Raw genomic sequence first — 26,656 nt, 5'->3', positions numbered from 1 at the left:
CGGGAGTTTAAGTTATCGTTTCGCTGATTTCGAGTTTATTTGAAAAATACTCGACGCTGGAATTTGACAATTTTCGAACCGTTTACACGAGAACCGGTTTTATCGAGAAGGATTGACACTTCGGATTGGATTTTCGTTTCGATCGAGAAATTTGCATTTGTGCAACAGTGAACATTGTATAGAAATTCTTGTTTTGGAAATATCGCCTCGAAGTGATAGTTTTGAAAATTTTGCCAAGTACGGACGTATTCCTCGAGGTTTTCCACCGTAAAGAATATTCCGTTTAAACTATTCCGCGATTGTATTTTAATTGAGACCATAATGAACCGTTACAGACCCGTCGTGAGCCCCGTTGCAGGTGATCGACCCACGCGCTTCGTTGCTATAATCGGTGAACCGTGGCAGTAACTCTGCAAAAAGCAATACGATGCCAATCGATCAAGCAGAGGCGACGAGTTCCACAAATATATTATTGACATCTGCACGAGAGCCTCCCTGTGATCGCGTGAAATTTTAACATCTTGGAAACGAACGATCGAGCACATATTCTAGCAAAAGTTTAATAAACGTATAATTTAGTTCGAATAATACCGCAGTCGATGTTTCGTCTGTTGATACTTTTTTATTTCGCGATATCTCGATCGAAGAAGACTTTGGTGTAAAGGTTCCAGTGATAATCAATGATAAGTGTACGTTAACTTTGTTCAACACGATCGATTTTGTGTCTGCCGATTGTCAAGAAGAGGTCAAAATTTTCTGCAAGTAGTATTCTGCTCTCTGCGTACCTCGTTTGAAAAATTCACTTTCGTTATCCACAAAAATTCTATCTCTCTGAAATGCGATCAATGTTGATTTTGTATCTATCCTCGAGGAAAAATCAAGATTTTCGGTGTGCAATAATCTCCTTTTTTTCTTGTCATTGTTTGAAACTTGTATACGTCTCTGAAACCCAGTTACCAATTTCATTACCTAGCGTCGATAACAAAAGGTTAAAAATAATACATCTTATCGTTGAGAGAATCATTATTAATCACAAGTCCCGTTTTAATGCGTCAAGCGCTGTTTCGAATACGGACGGGGTCGTCGACCTCTGTGTAACGAGCGTTGCCGATGAACACCGATCATTTATTCGGAATCAGTTAGCATTTGTTCTCTGTGTCTATATCGTGGTCAAATATTACTCGAGAAGTCTTTGTCTTTTGCCCTGTGAATCGTTTGTTCGCATTTCCGCGTCCATTGAATACAATCAGTTATCGTTTTGTGTTATAAGTATATTTTATCTGTGTAAATACTAGCGACAAATATTTGGTTTTGACATCATTCTATCGAAACACTCAACAATATTGATACAGTTTTTAACGCATTTTTCCTAATATTAAATAATACAGTGGCGAATTACCACAGAAATTGCATCGCTCTAAAACTATCAATAGTTTTGGTCTAACTCTTGCATAAAAATATGTGTTATTGGACATTAAATCATGGTTGTACGCACATATTCGATACACTGTATTTTTAATGAGCGGTGCAATTTCAATGACCACTTTTCGACGTTACGATTGTTCTTCGATCGATAACACTGTAAGTATCGAAATCACCTTAGTCTCGAAACGTTTCTACAAGGAACTTCAGGCATTCTAGAAATTGTATCAACAATTTTTATCGTTACAATAAATTGTTCACTTCGCTGTCAACAGTTGAAGGTGTTGAAAGTTTGTACACGTGGGCAAGAAATAACGCAATTAAAAATAAATGTTAGATTCAAAATTGAAACTTAAATCGAATAAGAACTACGACTAGGGATTCGTTTGGTCGAATTTACAACGAGGATTGTATTATTAGTTCTTATCGGTGACACCTACTGAATTTTCTTTTCCAAACACGATACGTACCTAATATTAATCCTACGTTATATCAATTACATGTAAATATATAATTAATTTTGATTTCCTACACGCTCTATTCCTTATTTAAATTTCGAAAGAAGAATAAAATTACGAGACACAGAGTCCAAGGAAAGTTTCAACGATGTCTCGGCGCGTTAAGTTCGAAAGAAACGTTCAAGAAATTTTCTTTTTTTGCGACATTTCGTAACGACGATTGACCAAATTAAACACAAATTGTAGCGCAACTATCAGAAGGGTAACCGAAACAAGTGCAACAAGTAGAAGGAACGCGTAAACGTCGAAAAGCTCCACTTGCCACCATTTCAAATTCATCGCGGGCGATCTGAGTGCATTTGCACCGTGTCTGATGATGTATTCGATCCAATATACGGCAGTGTCCGTTGCGCTCTGAGGTCTGTCTAGAAACCTTGCGGAAACTTCCCGCGCTGTATCCCTGAAAACGAGACACGTTGTTACGTAACAGTGTACCAATTGAATCTAACAACTTGGTCGGTTTTTCCTCCGTATTCGCGCAGCTTAATATTTTTACTTTCAATCGCCAACGTTCGTTTTCCGTTGAACTGCTTCGAATTTTCAATTTGTAATTTTCCATACGTAATCTCGAATTTCTGTTTTCAAATACGTAGTTTCCAATTTCGAAATTAAACGTAAGAAATTTACAAATTCTTACACTACAATGATACTTCGATGTGTATTGATTATTTGTAAAAGTATTTGTAATACAGTTACACGAAAATAAAACGATATCTCGGGTATTTGGATTTGTAATTTTCTGTGGATTAACTTTGTCGATATAATTACAGGTAATAACAATAATCGACAATTTTTAAATTTTGCAAAAATAAAACCTTGAAAGGGAGGCGTTTGTAGGTTTGTAATACTGTTGTAACATTGATTTGGAGTATGCTTTGAACGAGAAATAATATTTACCTGTATTTGGAATCGTGTAGAATGACATGCAGTGCCTGATCCATTTTCTCCTCGGTTAGGGTGTTAAGGTCTAATCCGACTGCAATGTTGTTCCGAACGTAGGTTTCGATATTGATAAATTGATCAGCAAACAATGGTATACCGATCAGAGGGACGCCGTAGTGAATCGCTTCTTGGGTGCCCATAAGACCACCGTGAGTAATGAACGCTTTAATATTTGGATGCTCTGTAACGACAGATTTTACGTTATAGCAAAGATTCAAAGAACATAAATTTTAGAAAAATTTCTCCGTCTGTTTCTTAACATTTATTTATAACTATTGCATAAATTGGAACGCGTATAAAATCGATTTTCTTCCAATTGTGAACTTTTCAAAACTCTACAGTTAAAAATACTCATTATCAACCTCGTTAGGAAATTTAATTACGAACATTCTATCGTTTACTTCTATATCGTAATATTCGAAATAATATAAAAACTAAATTTACGTTCGTGTGCTGGTATCCCTGATGTTATATATTTTCGATTAATTTTATTTCGTTTAATGCGCAATGACTTACTCAAAACTTTGACCTGTGGAATCCACGGTAAAATGTGAATGTTCTTTGGCAAGTTAGGTGGTAGCTCGCTTGGATTTGGAATTTTCATTAAAACTCGGACAGGTGCTATCTTTCCCAGGGAGTTGTAGAATATTTTGAGATACTTGGACGGGAAGGATTCGATCTTTACCATCGACCCAAACGAAAAGTAAAAGAATCCGCTGGTACTCTCGTTCATCCATTTTTCCAGGCTCTGGAAGAAGACGAATCATTTTTATTACTAAATTCCCCATCACTTGTACTCTCAATTGAATGCCGCCTCTCCGAGTAATTTCTACACACGACGCTTCTCAGATTATCGTTCAGTGGAAATTTACGAATGGGAAAAGTACAATCGATGGTCTCGTATATTTGATAAAATATTTAAATACAATTTTTTATAAAAACAAGTTTCCAGTTTGTAACTCAAATATTTGCAATTCCAATGATCGACCTTGCAACCGGTGAAATACTCGAGTCAAAGATCGAGCATTTCGTGCACAGTGCAATTAAGTTAATCGATTATATAATATTTGAACTGTTCACTCACAAAATTGACAAAAATCTACTTGCGTGAATCGTTAAATAATGAAACGAGTATAGAGGAACGCTATCATCTGATCGAAAGAAAAAAAGTAAAATGGAAGATTTGGAACAAAACGGATTAGATAATTAATACTAATAATTAGATTAGATAATTAATAATAATAATTACAGCGGGTAATTCCACTCCCTCCTCTTGAACATGCAGTCCTCCGACTTCGATCAGTGCCGGGGTCGAATCTTTTATTCCGTTTAAGGACATGTGAGAGTTGGTGAGAATCATCGCAACGCTGTTCTCCAGTTCTCTGATGTCCGGTATACCGGGTCCGAGATACTTTCTAATGATGTTGTTCTGCTCCGTTGTAACGTAATTGAAGTACCATTTGTTGTACAAAGTGTGCACAAAATTGTACGTCCTCTCCCAGAAGTTCATGTGCTGGGAGTACGGGAGGAGATTGTTCGGCGCGAAGGCCAAGTTCTCAGGATTGGCGATCATGTCGTTGGCCCATGGGTAGAGAACCGACGAACTTACACCCACTATTGGCACTTTCAATATGTGACCGAGTGCTGCGTAACAATGTGCCCCAAATATCTGAAAAAAGATTGGATAGGTTTCGTTATTAACGTTCCATTTCAGTTTTTTTTATATTAGAAGTTCTCGGTAATTGTCGAGCAAACATCGTCGAAAAATTCTTCCTTTGTTCTCACGAGTAAAATATTTTTCAATCGTTTCTTCTCTGAACGATTTTGATTTTCGAAACACACGATCGTGATTCTTTGCAACAGAGGTGCACAGAGTCCACAGAATTAAATTAGAAACGAGACAACGAATCTGTAGGAAAAATTTTTGGATGCAATTGCTGGTGCAATTTGCCTTGCACGTAATTGCAATTAAGCGATGCAGCAATGTTTCGCTAAAATACGACACCCGATCTATATATTTCGAAAAATTCAGATTTCTTACGGATATATTCGGCAGCACGTACACTCGTGAACGAGGTTTGGCAATTATGAATATGAATGAAAATTGAACCAGAAACTAGACAAAGAGACGAAAATTTGAATATTATTATGCAACTTCGTTGAGACTCTTCAATCTAACAAAGCCTGTAGGCGATACGGTAATTAAACACCTTTGAGTGTGTATATTTTTTCAAATAAATTTTACGTCACGTTGAATTGAAGAACACTATTTTAAGGGCTCTTTCGCACAATTACTCTCACTCGATAACAACTCTTGTGGATAAAACTCTCGTAGTAGATAACATTAGAACGTAACGTTATCGGGGATGTGTCGTCGAAGAGGATCAATTCGGTGAAGAGAAAATTATACCGAATGAAAGAGATTTATTTCCTCCGAAAGAATTCCCCCAAGATCGTGAGGTTCTGTGTACCTAATCTTTTTTATTCATCTTCCTTCCCTTTATATCTTTTCTATTTCATAATATGATCAATCCACCCCCACTTCTTACTCATTCCTCCCTTCTGACCCTATTCTCACAATCAGAGGGTGATAATTCGAATTTATATTAACCTTTACTTTTAATTCTCCAATCACCAGCCAAAATACTGAAATCACTTGTCTAGTAAGGGTGGAAGAGATATAGTATCGTGTTTCAAGATTTGCAGAAGCATACAATGCTCCTTTCTACTATAGTATACCACTTGACTGTATCTAGAAGACTTCAAGACAATAGTACATTAATATATTTTTACATATATATTTTTCCTTGCATAAATGGAGTTTTTTTGTAATTATGTGTGTAATAATAAATTTTTTACCATTTGTCTAAAGCAAAGTTTATATGATGGGTATTTAAGGAATAGGTGTAATTGCAACGCTTTTGTCAGCGTTTTGTGTTATCATACAAATAATATTTAAACAAGAAGAGGAAACAAATGAAATAATTATACAGTATATGATTATATAGTTGTCTACTATATCGTGTTAATAAAAAATTTTATTATCATCTATGGTCCGTAGATAAGAATTTATCGACGAATGATAGAGCACATATTGCCATTATTTTGTTTCAGTGTCATTATCAACGTATCCTCCTAGATAAATTACAATGACTTTGCAATTGTAAATAAACAATTCATATAAAAACTAGAATATTACAGAAGCAATTGAAACTATTTCATTGCTTTGACGTATTATTTCTCTTTCATGACGATTGTTTAACAAAATAGGTTACATAATAATTATAACGTCGCGTAACGTGGAATCGGAAGTGTTTCGTTGTAACTTTTGCAAGTAGATTTTTAATGTAATCATACGATTAAAAAAAAACTGAACGGTACAGATTCAATTTTTTTTTCTACGATTTACAACCGCATATTTGAGAACATAATAACCAGATTTACAGAAACGACGATTGTGAAAATAATTATTAGTTGACAAAAATACGTATGTTTGTTGGAATCGAAAACATGCTCCTCTTCAAGAGAAACACAATTCTAAAATGTGTATCTAACAATTTACCGGAAGAATAAATATACCGACCGATGCAAATGATTGTAATATATAAATCCTTCGTACAAATCGTTAAAATAATTGTTCCATGGTCAAATAATTTATTTTCCTTCCTGTTATCTTTCAATGGTTTATTGAAACAAAGTACATGTAGTAACATACTGAAGGAAATTTTGTTTTGTGCCAATTACAAAAGTGTATCTTGTATGTGTTTGTATTTTCATTGTTCGTTTCGTGTGTTTTTAGACCGAGTTTCGAAAATATCGATTTTTTGTCGCTTTTATGCCACTATTGGAAACAAAATTGTTTCTAATTGAAAGGTCCCTAGTAACGTACAATTCGACGTGCGTGCCAGTCGCAATTTCACTTGTGTGGATTTGTATTGTAGCGTCCAAGATTTTTAATACCTATTTCAACTACAAAAAAAAAAAAAAAAACGCGAGAAAAAAAATTAATTTTTGTACCACAACACTCAGAAATACACCTTCTCCAACATATTAAACTCCTTTTAATATGTAAATATTTGATTTTTACATCATCCTACCGAAACGAAAGTTTTCCCCTTTTAAACAATTTTTTTGCGTGTTGCAATTGTTTTTAGAATGATAGCGGAAAGCGTAGATCGTTATGCTTGGAATTATTTTCTGTTGCAGTTACGACTTAATAAATTAAAATTTGGAACGCGTAATATTTTCTAGCACATCGTATACAGTCATAATATTTTATCGAAGTCGGTGAAACGGTTCGGTTTTATTCCGTTTTAGAGTATTATATTTAAAAATTCTATTATGAACTCCGATATCGTTTGTGTTATGAAATAACGGCAGGAAACGTGTCTAATAAACTGTTGCGTTACGAATTTAATATCGCGAGCGCATTGGCGAGCAATAAAATAGACGAGGGGTGTAGACGATGGTATAGGGTCGGAAATATTGCCAGTAGGACGAAGTCGGAGGAAAAAAGAACGGAGCAAGTAATTAACGAACATTTCAACAGAGTATTCGCATTTAAAACATTACTTTTCGGGCAACTGTTTGGATTTAATATTTACGACAAAAAGTATAAGATCACGACGTTTGAAATTTTTATTACGGTGTAATTGAAAAATTTATCTCCACGCTTGTGGTTGCATAAACATATCAATTCTTGAAGTGTGCCCATCGTTTGTATCAGAATAAAAATACATCAAAAATATAATTTGTCAAAATAACGGCCATATGAAGCTATTGATTTTTTCAGAAATATATTTACTTCCAGAAACTATAAAAAAAAAAAGAAAAATATTAGCAAATATTAATTTTATTCTAGTACGGATGATAGACAGATATCTTCTTGAGACATCGTGGCAATCAATCTGGTAAACATGGTTTCGAGGAGAACATGTTTAAAGTTCAAAAATTTAGAGTGATCAATGAAACTTAGAGTATCCGTGCCAAACACAATGCTCGCTTGAGTTTTTAATTATATTTTTCATTAGAGGAAGTTCCGTCATTCGCGCACTATCTGTGTTTTGGAGTACTTAGACATGTGAATAGCATTTGTCAGTAATATAGAATAACAAGACACTCAAAAGATTAAGATTAATTGATTAACACCAAGTATTTTCAAAAAGAAACATTATTAAAAAGAAATTTTTTTTTAATATACATTCATTTTTCTATAAGTAGATATCATTTTGTTTATTTGAAGCAAGTTGAGAGAGTCGATTAAGATATTAAAGAGAAAAATATATGAACTACCATAATCAATAATTTTGCAACAGTGTAGTACTTCCTTATATTATATTTCTCCATTCCTTGTAAAAGGAAAACTGAGATGAGTTACAATCGCTACTTCAATTGTGATTAAATTTATGTGTTTTAATTAATAACTTGATTTTGAGGTGCTTGAACCGTAAGACGATGACACAATTAAATATCGATAACCTTTACAATGGCTTCTGCTTAATTTTAAACGAAGGTCTTGGTAAATTTATTATGAATCCATCGATTCTCCTCAATTCTCTTTACTTCGTAATCTATACCCAAAGATAGATCAATTTTTTGAAAAGCAAGGAAAAATTTGCGTCAATAGAAGAAAATAATATTTAGCTGTTTGAAATATTCATATATATGTATAAATAATTATATTAATATTTTTTTTATTATGTAGTCTATTTTCATTATCAATTGGACGGAAATGTTATTCAGATTCATTTTCCGTATTACGAAAGCTACGTTTTAATTTATGCGCCACGATTCAAGATATTCCACAAATTGTTCCATTTTTCTTCTTATCATTCTTCCTGTTTGATCTTCCTCCCCTATTGTATAAGCAACTTTCCTGCACACACTCTAAGTTCGTGTTAGTTTCTCACTGAATCAGTAAAAATCATAAAAAATTGCTAATGCTGGTATAATATTATATACTTTAAGAAGTACATTTAAATCTGTAAATTAAATCACTGGTATAAATATGATTAAACACACAACTGTTTGTCTTAATAAAATTTACGAGAACATTCCAGTCTCTTATGTTATTTTCAAGGGACGTTTGAAAATGAGAACAAAATTAGTGTTATAGACTGAATGGTAATTTTTAAAGAAACTGTAGAATCAACGGTCTGACAAATTTCTCGAGTTTTCATTAACACGTGCTCACCGACAATTCTATTTTCCATGTGGAATTAAAACACTATGAGTGGCAGGTCTTTTATTTCGCTTTGCACTTCAAACAAAAATTCCTTTCAAAAGGAAACATATGCAGGGTGATTTACAAAAGGAGTTACAAACTTTCACCAGACACAATTCTCACATAAACCAGTAAAAAGGTATCGCGAAACGTATGTCTTAAAAGCTAATATTTCACTACATACGGAAGGTTTTCCCTGTCATCGCCACGGTAGGTATTTTTACGTGAAACTTTCAAGGAAAAATTTCAGTTATTCACTCTGTGGAATGAAAAATTTCCTATTGTCTAAATTCTTCGTAGTGTATTTTTATCTAACAATAAGAAGGCATACCTCTAGTAGAAATACGTCTAGTAGTTTTATATTATTTTTCTCTTTTGTAGAAATTCCTAATTAGAGTTCCAGTGCAATGGTTATTCAATATCGCGTATACCTCAATAAGCATTAGTGTCAAGATATGTTCATTAAAATTTATTTACATAAGCACTACGAGTCTTGAAAATTGATGACTCCTAGTTTGAAGCAATTTGTACTTATTCAATACTGAAGTGATTCCAAGTAGATTCTAATTCCTTAACGTAACGATGTTACGTTATCAATTATACCGATGATATTAACATCTCTTATTTCAATAAAATTCTCAGAGAATCTTGAATCAAGAAGTAGATCACCTCAAGATCAAACTGTAAGAAATCAATGGATAAGTTTCTCGAGACTCGTACCTCTATGATAACCAAGTCGTACGGTGGATTCTTAGGTGGATCGTGCACAAGCTTTTGTACAACTGGGTGACCCAAATGATGACACAGAGGGTTCCCTGCTACCGTAGGTATGGTGTAACCTAACGTCGCAGACATCATTTTCGATATTAGCATATCGAAAGTCAAGTTGTTCGTAATCGATATAGGCACTGGAATCTCGACTATATCTGTGTAGTTTGGAAATGATTTGTCACGAGGAAACGCACTTATTACGTCTACCTGGTGTCCTTTTCTAGCCAAAGCTTTCATCACTTGTTCGTACATTACGAAATGGCTCTTGCCTTCGAATGGAAATACGCACAATATTCGATATCCGTAACACATAGACAACATTGCCCAAAGGCAAATTATTGGTAGCAGCCTCATCGTCGATTCTAATTTATTTAATTTCACTTCACTTTGGAGAGCAAGTCAGCTGTTACAAGTAGGACTTGGTAAATTTGTAGTAGTCTCAGGGTACGTGGTGTTTCACTTTGAACGATGACACTTCAACACAGTTCTTCTTGCTTCTGGTTAGAGTCGGTTGATCTTGCTTTTGACTAGCTCTGTTACAGCTGCCTTTCTTTTAACTAAGGTAAGTTAAAATTTTCGTCCTTTTTATTTAGGCTCAATTCAAGTTTTCTTCCTCTCAACTGGGATCGTTTATAATTTCCGTGCTTCCAACTGGGAACTTTTCAGAGCGAATAAATTCTTTCGAACAGAATAAATAAACCGCAACAGAGACTCTATGGTATAACGTACCGAGGCCGATTAGTTTTTTTGCAGTGGTAGAAAGAGCACAACCGAAAATCGATTAAAATATTTATTCACAGTCGGTAGAAATTTTTGAATGTATAGTAAGCCATTTCCAGCTACACTGACAAAATGAGCTTGTACAATTTATCGTAGATAAATATGTTATTCTAATGATTGAGTTGGGTTACTAGGAGCACGATATCTACTCGACTGAACGACATTTGTCAACGATCTCGTTATTGCTTTGACCATTGAACAGATTACTTCAACAAGCACAATAAATTCTTTGTGTAAAACTAGAATTAGGTTTCCGATATTTGTGGAACTATCAACAGCTATTTCCTAGAGAATTAGGCGATTCACTTGTTTGAGCACAATTCGGTTTGAAAGATCTAAACGAACTATCGAGAGTTTTAGAAATCCGGGAGATATTAGTTCACGATAATATGATTACTTGCAACGATATATTTACGATTACATCAAACGAGCTATCGTTAAATCTTTTAATCGTATCATTATTGTAAATGTACATTGACACGTGTATTAAACCACGAGTGAAGAAAACATTTTGATAACGAAAAGTCAAACGTCATTTTACGATTTTTCTAAAAGGTTGCACCCTTTACAGTATAGTTAATTTAAACAAAATTATAAACAGATATAAATATTATGAACTGTAATTTTGTCTTTTCTACCGTTTTCTTCACAATCCAATCGAACAGAGTGTTTAGTCCATTTATGAGAGCCATTTTATTCAACGAGGCAAAATGAAAATTTTTGTATTTTTATTATTTTGAATCTTTTTCTCAAGACGGAGAAACGGAGTTTCGGAGATAAATTTCATTTTTTTCGTATGGTGCGATATATTTTTATCTTTTATATCTTGTACTTGACATTGTGGTAAAGTCGTTGATGTGGTTTAACATTACCTTGGATTTAAAAAATTGAGCAAAAAAGAGGATATTTAAATTATTGCATTTAGTTTTGTAAATATTCAAAGTATTTTCATTTGTAGAAGATTTTAAATCCAAAATCATTTCTATTTTCGAAACTAAGAAAGTTATACGAAAAAACTGATCCCCGTGTAAGATTTTACGTATTTCTCAAGAATTTGAAAATTTCTCAAGATTTATTGAATTTGATCGATGAAGGAATAGAAACGTGCCCTATTTCACTACTTACACATTTGTGCGAGCTAAACGCTTCGAGTGTAAAATGAAGTTTTACGTAGTTTATTGCCGAATGGTCGAAATTAAGGAAAGTTTTACAGACGATCAACTACGCTCTTTGTCTTACTTCTCCTGCTCCAAATACCTCAGACGTAATATTAAAGATATTGTATGATTTTGTTTTCTTCTCATTATACGGAAAGTTCGCAGTTAATTGATATTCTACATTTCTTAATTTCAAACTTCCGTTCACTCGTCTTGTTCAAGGTTCTGAGACTAATTAACAGTATCTTGTATTATCAAAACATATATATCTATCTCGACGAAGTCGATTTTTTTCGTAACTAATGGACAAGTTAACATTTTTTTATTATTACGAATAATACGATTTCGAAGAACCTCTAAGACGACGAGATTTAATATTTTTTATGTCCTTCATCAATGTCCTTCGATGAATAAAAAATTAAAGAAGACCGTGACTTTAAGAGCATTCTTAATTCTTGAATTTGTAGCTTTCGTATTGCACGTGTTTCGAAGCTGCTTTCAATGTGCTTGTACTTATCAATAGTTATCGCTCGACACAATAGGGGAGAAGTATATCGATCGAAACAAGTGCTGAATCGAGAGTCTCCCTAGTCGATTCATTCCATTACAGTTAATTAATTAAACGTTACCAACGGTCGAGTGCTGGAATTGCGTAAAATCTCGAGAATATTTGAAATCAGTTTACTTCTCGGATGAAGTATAAGTCACTAAAATGTTATCGGAAAATTTATTTCAACGATAGCATTTCGCAATTTGAAGATTAGGGAAAATAGATTGCGATTAATTATTTAATCACGTTCCAAATTTCATTATTCACACTTGTATTTTCAACCAAGTATATAAATAAGCATTGTGCATCGAAAGACTCGCTATTTTTGTTATCTCGTTTAATTCATTTAGGTTCCGCGTGACACAGATGGCGCTACACGAGCCATTCAATAAGCTAATAAAGTTTCCACTTAAATTGTGTCATCAAGCTATTTTACAGATGGTAATTTTTCTATTCCCCTTTATTCAACTAAACGCTTACAATTTTACGAATATTTAGCAAGAAATTATTAACCATTCAGACGATTGGAGACATATTTTATTACACGTTTGTATAGAAATATCCGACAATTTTTATCACATACGTATAATAAATATTTTCACATAATGGACGAACATTATTATACGTAGATACGGGAAAGAAGTTCAGCAATAATGAAGTTAAGTTTTTTACTTGGAAAACAGTCTAAATTAGGCTGATGCATTTGCTGAAATTTTTAAAGTATCGTAAAAGATAACGGTTAATTAACGAATAAAAAAAAAAAAAATACCATAAAGTGGCATAATTGTTCAAAGTTATCGAGGAAGTAATTAATCGCTAATTGCTAATAACCATCGATTAAAGTGCATATGAAACGAGCTACGATAAAAACATTGTAAACATGTAAATTAAATATGTAATTTGAGCTTTGTCGCGAATATACATATTTTGAGCGCAATATATAGTAAAAAAAAGAATCACATAATTAGAAAATTCTATCGATGAAAATAGATATAAATTTTCCCGGAGTTTTGCCTCAGTGACGTGACGCGTCAGAGATTGTTTAAGAAGAGAGAAACAAATTCAAAAGAGCGGCTACTGACCTTGCTAATCGTATCGGACGCGTATCAACAATTAACAACTTTATATCGAGGGAATGGAGATGAAGTGGGAGAAGCTCTTTAAGCTTCGGAGTTCGTCTTGTGCATGCCTGTGTTAAAGGATCAATTCAGGATTTAAAGCGATAACTCGCGCATTTGTTGTTATTATACTTTGCGTGTAATTTGCGTCGGTTTCAATCGTATCATGAACGTGTAGAGCGATTTCATAAATATTGTTTTGGAATCTAGCTTGATTCCCATTAAACCCTGCCATTAGATTTGTACGTGCTGACGATGAAATTGATGGGATTAAGTATCGATCATACTTGAACAATTCGATGCGAAAGTACTTAATGGATACCATTAAAAGGTATTCCACGATAACGAGTAGGTATCGGTGCTACTTATGTATACATAAAAATTAAGAAAGAAAGTGAAATCGCTTGCGAAAGAATTGCGTACAATATAAAACTACGCGGTTCTCAAATCTACGCAACATTGTTACGTTTTCTGAGGACCCATTACTTTATCGAAGTATCAAGTATGCATCGATACTTTCGTGAAGTATCAAATACGCAACGATACTTTCGTAAAGTATCAAATATGCATCGATACTTTCATGAAGTATCAAGTATACATCGATACTTTCGTAAAGTATCAAATATGTATCGGTACATTCACAGAAATATCAAATTGGTACTAATTTTGTTCCATGTCTACACGGTCGATACTGGATTATAATTTATGGGCTGGTATCGGTAGTATTGATTCGGTATTATTGTCATCACCAGTATTTACCCTCTATGCATATGTATATGTCCATCCTGTTCGGGTCAATATGACGTTACGAAAATAAAAAAGTACAAACGAATTGCTTTCATAGGTATAACGAAAATAGAAAACGTCTACCGTTCAAATTCGGTACAACAAATTTAGATAGATAATAAAACATAAATATCTGCTATTTTGAAGCAGAACTGTAAAACTTGTTTATTTACTTCCAGTAAATTTCCAAAATTTTTTACTTCCAAAATTTTGAATTTTCGAACGGTGTTTATCGACAACGACAAGAAATATTCGTACGAAACGCGAAGTTAAATTTTCATGGTACGATAATTCAATGTTGAGCACGTTAAATTAATTTCGAGCCCGATCTTCAAGGTACGAAGTAACTTCATTCGAGACCTACGAAGTTCGTTCTATCTTTAAGTACTCGTGAAGGATCGTGTACTCGGACGGGAGTGTGTTAAGATAAATGAAAATTTGGCGCGGTTTCCTCGTTATGGAACACCCTTGAGACCGATGCAATCGTCTTGCAAGCGCTTTGCAAAGACGTTGCATAGGAAGTCCTTTGTTCGAGAAAACCGTCCTGTGACGTTTGCATATGTCTTTTCGCTCCGGCACACGATGCATTAAGTGTTCGCTTTTCTAAAGATAGCTGATATATTTCAATCGTACCCAATTCCTTGTACGTTGAACGCATCGATGATCTAGAAAACACAATCTGTCTCCATTCGTTATCAGTTTCTTTAGTATTGTAACGGTCACACTCGAATACGAGTGAAACATATTTGGATAATTCAATTTTGCTCAGAGATTATTTTTCTTTGATATATATATATATATATTGTATCAAATATTCGATAGTTATATGGCGTTGTTACATAAATAATAGTTCAATCACGTTGCAAGTTCCATTTCTTATAGTTCGATATTCTATCAAGATTCTGAATAAGTATCGTTCACCGTGAGATTCGCTACTTGTGTCGTTTCATTTAACTCGTGTAGCTTTAACGAGACTCGGATCACGCGATTTGTCTTGCAAGGAGAGAGACGGATTAAACCCGAGTTAAGAGGAATGTGATACCATGAACGAGACAAATGTGAACAATCTCGAGTATCTTTCTCAATCGTGAGTCTCGAGAAGGCTGAGCAAAATGTCTAACTCGATACGACTTGTAATTCCTTCCTGGAGCAATTTCTGTGACACCCTATTCTAGTGCACTGGAGGCTGATAATCATGTAAATTACAGCTCGTCATTTATTTTCTTTCGTCTAGTCGAATACTTGTCACGTCGCAAAATTACATCTGCGATACGATGATTTTTTAAATATTCAGATACTCGAGGATATAAACCGCCTTCGAGAAGTTCGAAGCACTCTTCGATCATTTACAGAAACGAAGCTTTTCTAGACACGTGTATTTATATAATTGATAATTGTATCGTTTCATATTAAAGTGATACATTATTTAGGAATCATACGAAACGAAAATTGCATATCGTAAATATTTTGAAAAACATGATAAAATGAATAGATCTCAAAAATGTAAAAATTGAATATTATTGTTCACAGCATAGAATGTGGGTACATAATTATTTATTAAACATGGAACAAATTTCTGTCGAATGTTATAACTCACAGTGATCGTCATTGGCTTTTAAACCGATGTGACATTAAGTAAATATTGTTCAGGTTGATCATTAAATAAAAAGTGTTCAGTTTGATCGTTTTGTATGTAAAAGATAGTAGTTTTCCACTATAAAACAATAGTTTATATTAACAAATATTGTCATTTATTTGCAAAAGCTTACGAAGAGGCTGATAACATTCAATACCTGAATCCAAATACGATGATAATTTTTAATTCAAATTGTACTTAAATGATGCTCGATTAATATTCAAGAATTCTATTTTCGATAAGACGTTTTATTTTGCTCAAAAGATTGAAAAGTCCTCGAATCTTCTGAACGAAAGTGTATGTTATTGATTTAGTATGAAGAAAAAGTTGTCTTTAACATTACATAATGGACGAGTAGTAGATTAAACTTAAAAATAAATCTAGCTAGAGTGTTTGTTTTAGGTAAGATTAGAAAATTGTGCTGCGTTGGCGCGTGATATCGCATACTTAAACAACGATGATAAAATTTTCTCGTTACGATACGAGAGTCCGAAGAACTCCCCAGAGATTGAGTTTCGATGATATTGTCAGAAGGAATATGAGAAAATCGAGAGAAAACAAAGGCTTGACTTGTTTAATGCGACAACTTGACTTCTCGTGCAAGATTTGTCGATTTCAGTGGTAGTTTGTAAAACAGCTTTACAACTTTGCGTTAGATAAATAAAATAAAGTAAATTCCGACTTAGCTTAGCGATGTAAGATCTTTCCAGTGAAACATTGTAACAAGATGTGGTTTGCCGATGTAACAATTAAATAAATTGTTGAACAAGATTGAAACTTGTACAACACGAAACTTGTGCACACCACGTGTACGCAATTGAAGTGGAAACTACGTTTGAAGTTGCGGTTAAACTGAGCGATCATGACTGAACTGGCTATTTCTACTAAATTGATACAAAACGTTGTCTCGGTTCTATATACACAAGAATATAGATCATTTACAATAATCAATGTGTAAAAGTCACGTAAGAATGTGTTATTGTTATTGATTTGTCATTATTCGGTCATAGAAAATTATAAAGAAGCTTTGTATAATTTAATTTTCCACCCTTTACTTTCCAAGAAATAAAACTAGAGGAAAATGTGTTATTTTATTAAATATCTTTTTAAGATAAAATTGGATGAAAAAATATTCCGTAGAAAAATTTTGTTCTTTTTCTATACCAAAAAAACGATAGAAGGTTTTATTAAATCCACGAATAGCTATATTTCCCTCTTGAAACTGAGAAACTCTTGTACTTAACGTTTGTTCTGAAAATGCGTTTCTATCAAGATATTTAGATGAAGCATTTTTAAACGAACATTCTGTATACGAAAAAAAAGAAAAAATTATTTTGTCAAGATTTTAAAAACGTATTTTTACCTCGATGATAACCAAATCGTATGGTGGATCCTGGGGAGGATTGCGGACGAGGTTCTGTATCCCTGGATGTCCCAAATGATTGCAGAGTTTGTTTCCAGTTTCAGTGGAAATAATGTAAGGCATCGACAAGTGTACCATGTTTTTCATTTTGTCATAAGATATGTTATTTATATATTTTTTCGACGGCCGAATCTCGACCAAATCCGTGTAATTCGGGTACGATTTTTTCAGAGGAAACGTACTTATTACGTCTACTTGGTGGTCCCTTCTCGTTAAACTTTTCATCAATTGTTCGAACATTATGAAATGACTCTTACCTTGGTAGGTAAACACCCCCAATATTCGATAACCATGACACGTTGCCAGTATAGCCCAGAGGCAAATGATTGATATTACCTCGATCCTCATATCTTGATTATTTAATTTTCATTCACCTTCGTGTTTCAATTAAACGATTGTCTGCAAGTGAACTCGACCAATATGTAGTGTATTCGTGAATTAAACTTTCGAATGGAGTAAGTAAAACCGCGATGAAGCCTCTGTGCTCCGATCTGCTTAGGTCGATCGATAGTTCCTCGGTAGCTAAAGAAGCGTATCGTTGCACGATACGCTTGTTACTGATTAGAATAATTTTAATACATTCGGCGAGACACATTTCATTACATTGACAAAATAATCTATTAGAGAAAGGCGATGCCCGGAGGCACTACTGCGAACAATGACGACACCTAGCGGGTTCTACTAATACTATTATATCGAAAGCTATGTCGATTTCTTGTTCTCCTCTGTTTCGATCCCTTCGAGATATAATACAAAATACGTATTTTTTATAGTAAGGAGATTCTTGCAGTTTACGTTCACCTTCACAAAGACGTCCTTTTCTACAGGTTACGAGCCCAAACTATAACTATTGAATATAAAACGACGATAGATTGTTTACCTCGATCAAGAGCTCAGAGAAACCGTTCGACAAAACTTATTGAACGGTACTGTTCGAACGACAAAACTTATTGAACAGTACTGTTCAAGGTAGTACTGTGTAAGTTTTGTCGTTCGATAAAAGTTATTGAACAGTACTGGTTAAGGTAGTACTGTGTAAGTTTTGTCGTTCGATAAAAGTTATTGAACAACTTAATATACCTCGTGTGTAAAATACATATTCTTCTCTAGTCAAGTGACTCTTGCGATTTGTGTCCATTTACACGAAGATGTTCTTTACTAGATAATTGGTCCTGACTCTCTAAAATTATTCCGCTGTTGTAATGTTCGATCTGTCACGCGATAAGAGCACGTTTGTTTGAGCAGAGTATTCGAAGAGGATATTAAGAATTTTATCCATCGAACTTAACTGAACGATCCACTTTCGTGTAGTTGCAATTTATTGGTAATTTTTGATCGAGCACGCTGAAGGCAAAAGCTCAAAGGTGACGAACTATCGAAGTCTGTTTCAGTTCAGGATACAATGCAGTTACGTGGAAAGTTTGCGCGAATTCGCCGCGCGTACTCCATTTATTTAAATTATTCGAGTACGTAATTCCCGAATATTGTTTCGAAGATGGTTCGATTCCCATTAGGAATAATAATATAGTAGCTCGTATAGGAGTAATCGCGTACTTCTCAGCGACTGATGAATCTGATACAAGAGTAACGTTTCGCTTATTGCTTGAATAATTTGTTGAATTTCACTAATGCTTGAAACGCGACCTAATTTAGTTCGCATACTCTTAGTTAATGAACGTATGTATTCAACGAAGTTCTATGCAGTTTATCGCTATATTATTGAAACGTAACGTTCGAAATTGTTTTCGCAAATTAAGTATCTTCAAGAACTGGTGTTAGATGGAGTAAAGGTACTAGTGTTACATCTACCGTGAGTTTGTTGTAGGTGTTCAAATTGAACGACGAGGACTGAAAAGTTAATTATCATTGGAAATGTTGGTCAATCTTGATAAAAAGAACAATCAGAAAGGTCGATTATTGTGTAACAAAATATTCTCAAAATTACATGATAAAGAAACGGGATTTATAAACCGAAAATTAATGAGTTGATTATAGAATTGAGATTTAAAAAAGTGATAAATATTTAGTGTTTCGCGAAAGCTAGCGACTACTTAACAAATGACAATGAAACTATGATTTGTGAAAATTGTGAAAAAGTTGTCGAGAAGAGAAATTTGGAAAACGTAACAATTGGTACGTGCACAGAAATGTTTCCCAGACAATTGAAAATGAATACAGCGATAATAAAATTAAATATAAAAAACGATAAACAGCTTGATTGTACATATCTACGGGTATATCTAATTTTTTTCTCTGAAAACAATTGATAATTTTATTTAATTTTCAGCACAAACGGAAGAGTATTTTTGACTTCACGGCGGCTAGTGTTCATTTATCAAATCAAATAAAAGCGTAATCGAGAACAAACCTCAAGAATTGTCGTGTTCATCGCGAACGATCGGAAATTAACGACTAAAATAAACGTAAAAAAAAACGTTTCAACTGAAACGTTCTATTAGAATCCATGCTCAATTAAATAATATGAAAATGTTACCAGTTGCGGATCAATTTTCCGCGAATTGTGAACTTTGTGCGAAGAATGCTTTGATTAAAGATTTAATCGAGACTTTCACATCGGTCGGAAATCTGACAGAAACTTCGAATCGGTCAATTTGTCACTTGCCACCGCATATTGTTATTTTCAATCTCGTTTACGTGGCTCGTCTTCCTCGTTTTTAACAATAACTCGCATTCTATTTCTAAAAGAACATTTTACTATAAATTGATACTCAACTGTGTTGCAAATAGAAAATGTTCCAAAGCCAAACATTTGTCAGCTCGTGCAAGCTGCTTCTTCATTCTTTGGATCTATGAAATCCAATACTAGAGAAACTTCTATAGTTTTCAATTGTTCAAAACAACTGGGAAAAGCATCGTTCGTAGATTTATCTTCGAAAGAAACTATCTACGCATGACTTGAGAAACGTGTGACTTTGAATTATCCATATCGTCAATAGTGAAAAAATCCACGACCGAGTCAGATGCTTTGTAACTCATTTGTTTCGATTATCTAAATTACGTCAGGGGTTACGAACGAGGTTGATCGTCGATCTGTCTATATTATCGATAGTACCACATTGCCAGATTACAACATCGGTTAACTAAACGATCGTGGAGTAATTATTCGAAAATATGGACAAGAGATCGCGCACAGAATATTTCCTTTTTCGATGTAAATTAACGAAAACTAATAGCATTTGGTCTCGTAGAATAAACAGAAATCACTTATTATTGTTAAATTAATGAAAACCAATAGCATTTGGTCTCGTGAAATAAACAGAAATCACTTGTTAACGAGGTTGAAGAAGAAGATAAAAATGTAAAAATTGAACGAACAATTTCCACACAATCATGAAGATAAATTCATACCTCGATGATAACCAAATCGTACGATGGATCCATGGGTGGGTTATGTATAAAGTTCTGTATGTCTGGATTAGCCAAATTCTCGCAGATAGTGTTTCCGGCTAAAGTGGCCACAGAGTGAGACACCGAGCCCCCTATCATCCCTTGTGTGTCTTCGTAAGTCAAGTTGTTCAGGAACTCCCTCTTTGGTTTGAGCACAATGAAATCCGTGTAATTTGGGTACGGTTTCTTTAAAGGAAACGTACTTATTACGTCCACCTGGTGTCCACGTCTCGCCAGACCCTTCATCATGTGCTCGAACATCATGAAATGACTCTTCCCGTTGAAGGGAAACACACCCAATATACGATACCCATGGCACATGGATAGCGTTAACCACAAACAGATGATCGATAGCAGCTTCATCCTTGATTCTCGTTTGTTTAAATTCACTTCCGCTTGGTGCTCAAACTGTCCAAACGAACCTGATCAAATAACTTTAAGGTACGTTGATCTTAAAGGACACATTGTTCTTCACTCGCAGACGGAAACTTCGACACAGTGCTTTGGATTCGTCGTTAGGATCGTCCGTCAGGAATACGATCGTTGAGAATCCTTTTGATCGAATTAAACAGCTACAACGGACACGTTGCAGTCCTCCGAGTTTAATTAGCTTCTCCCTCGATTCTTAAAAATGAGCACAGATTGCACGATCCTCGATTCTAACCGCGAGCGTTTGCTAGAGATCAGTCCAAGCCTCATTTGTCGATGCAGTTACTGACAACTAGCGTAGCGAGCTTGTACTATGTTTAGGATGTCGTAGATAAATTTGACCTTCAGATGATAGACTACTGCTACGATAGGAGAATCGAGAGTCCAATATCTGATAAAAAGATTGGGATTTTCCAATGACCTTTGCGATGGATGTATAAACAAACGATTTGGACAGTTGTGAAACAATTCTACCGATGAGTTTGAACTCGATGGAAATTAGAATTTCATCGCGATTGGCCGTTAATCGTTTCGATCGTTACGAGTAGTGCCCGGTTTGGACGATTCGGTTGTACTGTGGACGTTTATGGGAAACAACGATTTGGGATGTAACGCGGTTACTTGCAAATTTCTCACCGTTACGTCACACGTGTCTGTCTTCGTGTGTTTAAATCGCCTGACGAGTATGAAAAGCAATTTTATAAATAGTGTTTTGAAGTTGGCTCCTTACCAATTTAATGCCACTGGGCAGAGTTTATGCATTCCGCAGCGAATGAAAATCGCGACACGTGGGGCACCAGTTTGCGTGTCTCGCGGACGATTTGCAGTGTTTGATTAGGTTCGTGATCGGTACGTGCTCTTCTTGGTATTTACACATGCACGTGAACACGAGAGATCGGAAAATCGTGTCGAATCTAATTGTGATATCCACGGAACACTGTGATCGTGACAAAGACTTTTTTCCGTTTGAAAACATTTCATACGAAACGCAACGAGAGCATTTGCGACGGTGAATGTAGAATTGGAATAAAAATATTAAAATGTAAACTCTCTCTGCTTCTTTCAAAGTAGCGTCAGGGTGAACAGTTGTACATTAACCAAAACTGAATACCACTCTGGTGGTTATACGATTGCCGCTAATGTTGATTCATTGATATTCAATTGGACGTAATCTGATTGTATGCATTTAGAGGGTGTACGATGCACGGAACTTCGAAACGTATTATTTTCGCGAAGAGCGTAAACCGAGTTTTAGAATAATGATATTATACGCACGTATAATACGTAGTGTTAATGCGTACTAGAAGGTACATGCTGATAATAAACTTGTAAAGAAAACGAAGTAGCTAGAAAGCATTTTTTATTTACTTCTGTTTCGCACCGTTGAAAAATTGAAATTTTCTTCACAGGTAGAGATAATTCATTGTAAGTATCAGGTGCGATGATAATTGCATTGTTCAGTATCGTGTATTACCGGCAATAATCGACATAAAAATCATTGCGTGTTCGCCGAGTCGAGCTATAGTTTCAATTGTTAATTCGTGAAATTGTGAAGATGATAAATTTCACCTTACGGACTCCTCGAATTTGTAGAATGTAACTCTGAAAAGTTACGAGTGATTTACTTCAATTCTTTAACAAAAGTTTCCATAGATATTTTTTCAACTTTAAACTTATCTCTCAGACAGAACGTTAAAAGGAGCGATATTAAAAGTCGTTCGAACTTTTGCAGCGAGCAAGAATAGAAATTAGAAAATGTCTTTCCACGCTTACTGGAGCCAAAGTTACTTCGTCGAATTGCAAGTGCAACCTAATCACACCACGTGCAATTTAATTACACCATCTACAAAGTAGTTTGACTAAATTAATATTACAATGTCCACTTCCAGAGCAAAGTATACCGAGGGCTTCAATAGTTCAACATCGAATAAATTTTTCCTCGAATACTTTCTCGTCGTGTGACTTGTGATGATAAATTTGTCGAATTGCTTTGAAAATCGTCAATATACTTCAGACCAAGAAAAGATTTAAATTGATCAATCTCTTAAATAATCTTTGTTTATATGTATATTCAACTGTATGAGTAGACAAGTGATTTCGATTGGACATAATTTTTTGATGATTTTTGCTGGATTATTATGTGCATGCTCGATAAACTATTGAGTCATTTCCTGACCCATTAAATAGCATATTCTATCGTTAAAGTCCACATGGCTACACGATACGTGATTTATCCGAGTGTCATTTAAATCGATGATATTTGCAGAATTATCGTTTGATATCTTTATTAACAATTTCCATTGATACAGCTGTTCCTTTAAATAAGCGACGTTTCATTGTGCAATAGAAAACAAATAACACGAGTGTACCACGCGTAGTTTAGCGAGTTCATTTTATTCACACGATGTACATATGTTGCAACGGAGTCAACTGACCTCGCATGGTCATTGCCAATGACGATACTCCCACTATGCAGTTTAGTTAATCGGCCGCATTGCCCTGTACCTCTTCTTTCGAGCATATAGGTAGTGATGAGAATGACACATTTCAATTAGTATGGATTCTTTCATAATAAAGCGAAACACTTTAATTCTGTATTAATATACTATTTTTATTTCCGTATTTCTCAGTTTTTACATATGTATATTTTTATTTCTCTTTAAAGAGGCCAGATCCCTTTGTTTGAAACATCGAAAAAACTATTATTACTGTTATCGTTCAATGTTTGCTCGTGTAACCAAGCAAACTGGATACATTTTATAGGATTGAAATTTTTAACGAAATACTATTTTTAATAAAAAGGAAACAAGTTTTTAGTTTATACTAAATTATTATTCTACAAATGATCTTCTAAATGTTCTCTCTCTATTTCCACGTACACTTGTGTTAAATAACGTTTGCACAATAGAATTATATATCTACATATTATGTACTATACTAATGAGTAATATTACGACACTATCGATGATTTATAAATTTGTTTTTAATTCACACGTGTCGATACTTTCGTGTAAGTGAACTTCTACTTGTTTAGAATTTACATAAAGAAAACAATTTGACATAAAAGAGTGCTTTATTTACCAGAATTGATAGTATTGAGTCGGCATTATTCTTATCACTGTTAATTTCATTGCTGTTGACGCATTATATGAAACATTATTTAACCTAAATCCACGTGCAAGTAAATATTTTATTTTAGAGTCTGTTTTTTATCTCTTATCAGATTACTTAAAAAATTCACGAGATCTTGTCAGTGATTATCAATAAATTTTCAACATTAAAGTACGGAAAGAATAAATTTTGTTCAAACATGCAAAATTACATGCAACAAAATTCCTATTGAGATTAAAGAATTTGTCTTCGCCTAATCGCTGTCTAATGGAGCGTGTTCGGTGATCTACGTTTTAAATTTTCTTATCACTCGTTATCGTTTGACTAATATTCAAAAGTGATGTAATTAAACTTTCTAAATGTTGCCTTATCGATAGACAGTTAATACAATAACGATTGTCTGAACTGTTTAGTGTCGTAAATTTTGTAACTTTAAGTATGTATATTATCGTTTGTTTCGTTAAGTATATAATAATTTGAAGCGACTCCTTGTAGTGGGATTACACGAATTGCTAATATTTAAAATAAAATTTGCATTATATTCTACCAAGTGCATTATTCGTGTTGTAATCTGCAACGCGTATATTTTTGTATTGTAATTTTCGGATTGTGTAATTCGTAATGTGGAAAATAACATAATAATTGAATCAAAATACTGCGATGTTTATTATGATGAATTTTATTGCAAATTTTCTCGATATACGTTTTGCAATTTATTTTATCGAACATAAATGACACATTACATTACTCTTTAGATAGTGTACCCAGCGACGATTAAAAACTTTGAAGTATTTGTAAACTTCACTCATAGTAAACTCATGAGGTATTTTTATACCGAAAGTAAAAACTCAGCATTATTTCTATTATTCCATTATTACGATCATTCAAAAAAAAGAAATATCTTTATTTTCCAGATACATCTTCTTTTTTAAATGACATCCAACACACTAAACTTTAAAATTAGCATAAATTTAGAAGATTGTAGGTAATATAATTAGTAGTATAGTGCTAAAAGATTCCACATACAGGCATGCGATGTTTAAAATTAAATTTTAATATTGGAAGCGAACATTCTGATGACTAGGTAATTAAAATTCAAAATACAGTTACTTGGTATTTTCCACAATGCCTGGAGAACTTATGCGAGACTTCGACTTATGAGAATCTTGACAAAGTTTGAATGTCTGTCGCAGCAGTATTAAGAAACTTACTGCAACTTCCTGTTTTCATTAAAATAGCAATTGATATTATTTTGTCCCAAGATTTTCAAAAAGCATCAGAAGATTGCAACAAGGAGTATTTTCACAATTGTAAGAAAGAAAGAGGAAAATGCACATGAATTAGAATCTATAAAAAATTTAGTATTCTATAGAGAGTGTTTCAGAACAGGTAATTATTTTTTCTTTTAGACCAGTACAAATTGTCAATGACTTTTTAATTCCATACTGACATGTTTCCTTTTGGGCACGACGAGGAATATTTTAAGTAAATTAAGCATCATGTTTTATTCTTGATTGATTAAACTTCAATTTTAAAAATTTTAAATTCATTGGACTCGATTAAAACGATAATTTACCCAGGTAATAAAATGAAAAACTTAGCTTTTCTAAGTGTTGGGAACTATACAATTTCATTTAATACTGAACGTGCAGTTTTTCAAATTAGCCACGCTCTGATACACAAATTGAAATGAATTGTCACACGGTAACATTAATAAACGGAATGCGAAGGTACTTAAAAAATCTCATCCCCCGAGATGAAATTAAAGAAGTTTCACGATGAGAAGAACGCTAAACGGTGTTCGAAGTTTTTCACTTTTAGTAACGAGATTTACAGTTCAACAAGTAAACCTACTTACATACCTACTTCGTGTTTCACTTGTTATTCGCAAGTACATGGAAGAGGAATATGAAATGCATTTAACAGAGTTAGAACAAAACGAGTCATAGCAATTGGAAAATTGTTATTAAACGTGGGAGAATTTATTGAAACGTGCCTTCTATTGTACCAATCAACCGTTGTTCGATATTTTTGATAGTTCATTGAATTATAAACATTTGAAAGTATTTTGATACAACCGTTGCGAAATAAAATGTAAACAATCGTCTTAGTGATTAATTACCAGTACAAGGATTTTGTGCAAGTACAATGAGAACATAAGTAATCTTACTAAATATTATTATTGTCGTACTTGTAGAATTTGTTAGTCTTTCTTTAAAGTTTCAATTTTATTCCATAATTTTTTTATTTGACTTTTTATTGATTTTTTTATTATTTATTTGATTGGAAATTATATTATATATAATTATATATTCAAATTTATGAAAAGTAGCGAACGTGCACAGGTACAAGTACATTAAATAAATTTCTCTCATAATCTAC

General features: G+C 33.8%; 2 protein-coding genes across 11 annotated transcripts in view; one reads left to right on the top strand and one right to left on the bottom strand.

Moving 5' to 3' along the window:
• Dh31-r (Diuretic hormone 31 Receptor) overlaps positions 1–26,656 on the top strand; it is a 201,755-nt gene that overhangs the window by 80,461 nt on the left and 94,638 nt on the right. The window lies entirely within an intron of this gene.
• On the bottom strand, positions 1,257–21,484 carry LOC143146959 (UDP-glucosyltransferase 2). Of its 2 annotated transcripts, none has more exons than XM_076311736.1 (5): positions 20,696–21,484; positions 4,132–4,551; positions 3,399–3,630; positions 2,838–3,063; positions 1,257–2,340 (listed from the first exon to the last, which is right to left on the bottom strand). In XM_076311736.1, exons 1-5 carry the CDS (start codon positions 21,095–21,097, stop codon positions 2,061–2,063), a joined length of 1,560 nt encoding a protein of 519 aa, XP_076167851.1. In that variant the 5' UTR covers positions 21,098–21,484; the 3' UTR covers positions 1,257–2,060. The 2 variants fall into 2 exon arrangements, with proteins under 2 accessions (XP_076167851.1, XP_076167850.1); XM_076311735.1 differs by lacking the exon at positions 20,696–21,484 and adding an exon at positions 17,267–17,924.

This window comes from Ptiloglossa arizonensis, chromosome 5 (assembly GCF_051014685.1).
Source record: "Ptiloglossa arizonensis isolate GNS036 chromosome 5, iyPtiAriz1_principal, whole genome shotgun sequence".
Classification (NCBI taxonomy): domain Eukaryota; kingdom Metazoa; phylum Arthropoda; class Insecta; order Hymenoptera; family Colletidae; genus Ptiloglossa; species Ptiloglossa arizonensis.
The sequence above is the reverse complement of the archived record's forward strand: the minus strand, read 5'-3'. Positions and strand labels throughout refer to the sequence as shown.

Bases quoted from the DNA above. Each gene is read 5' to 3' on its own strand.
- LOC143146959 (XM_076311735.1), bottom strand. From the start codon at position 17,674: ATGAGGATCGAGGTAATATCAATCATTTGCCTCTGGGCTATACTGGCA. The intron at 3,631-4,131 runs GTAATTATTATT...GTCTTCTTCCAG, and splicing joins AGGGAGTGGAATTACCCGCT to AGCCTGGAAAAATGGATGAA. The intron at 2,341-2,837 runs GTAAATATTATT...TCTCGTTTTCAG, and splicing joins CTACACGATTCCAAATACAG to GGATACAGCGCGGGAAGTTT.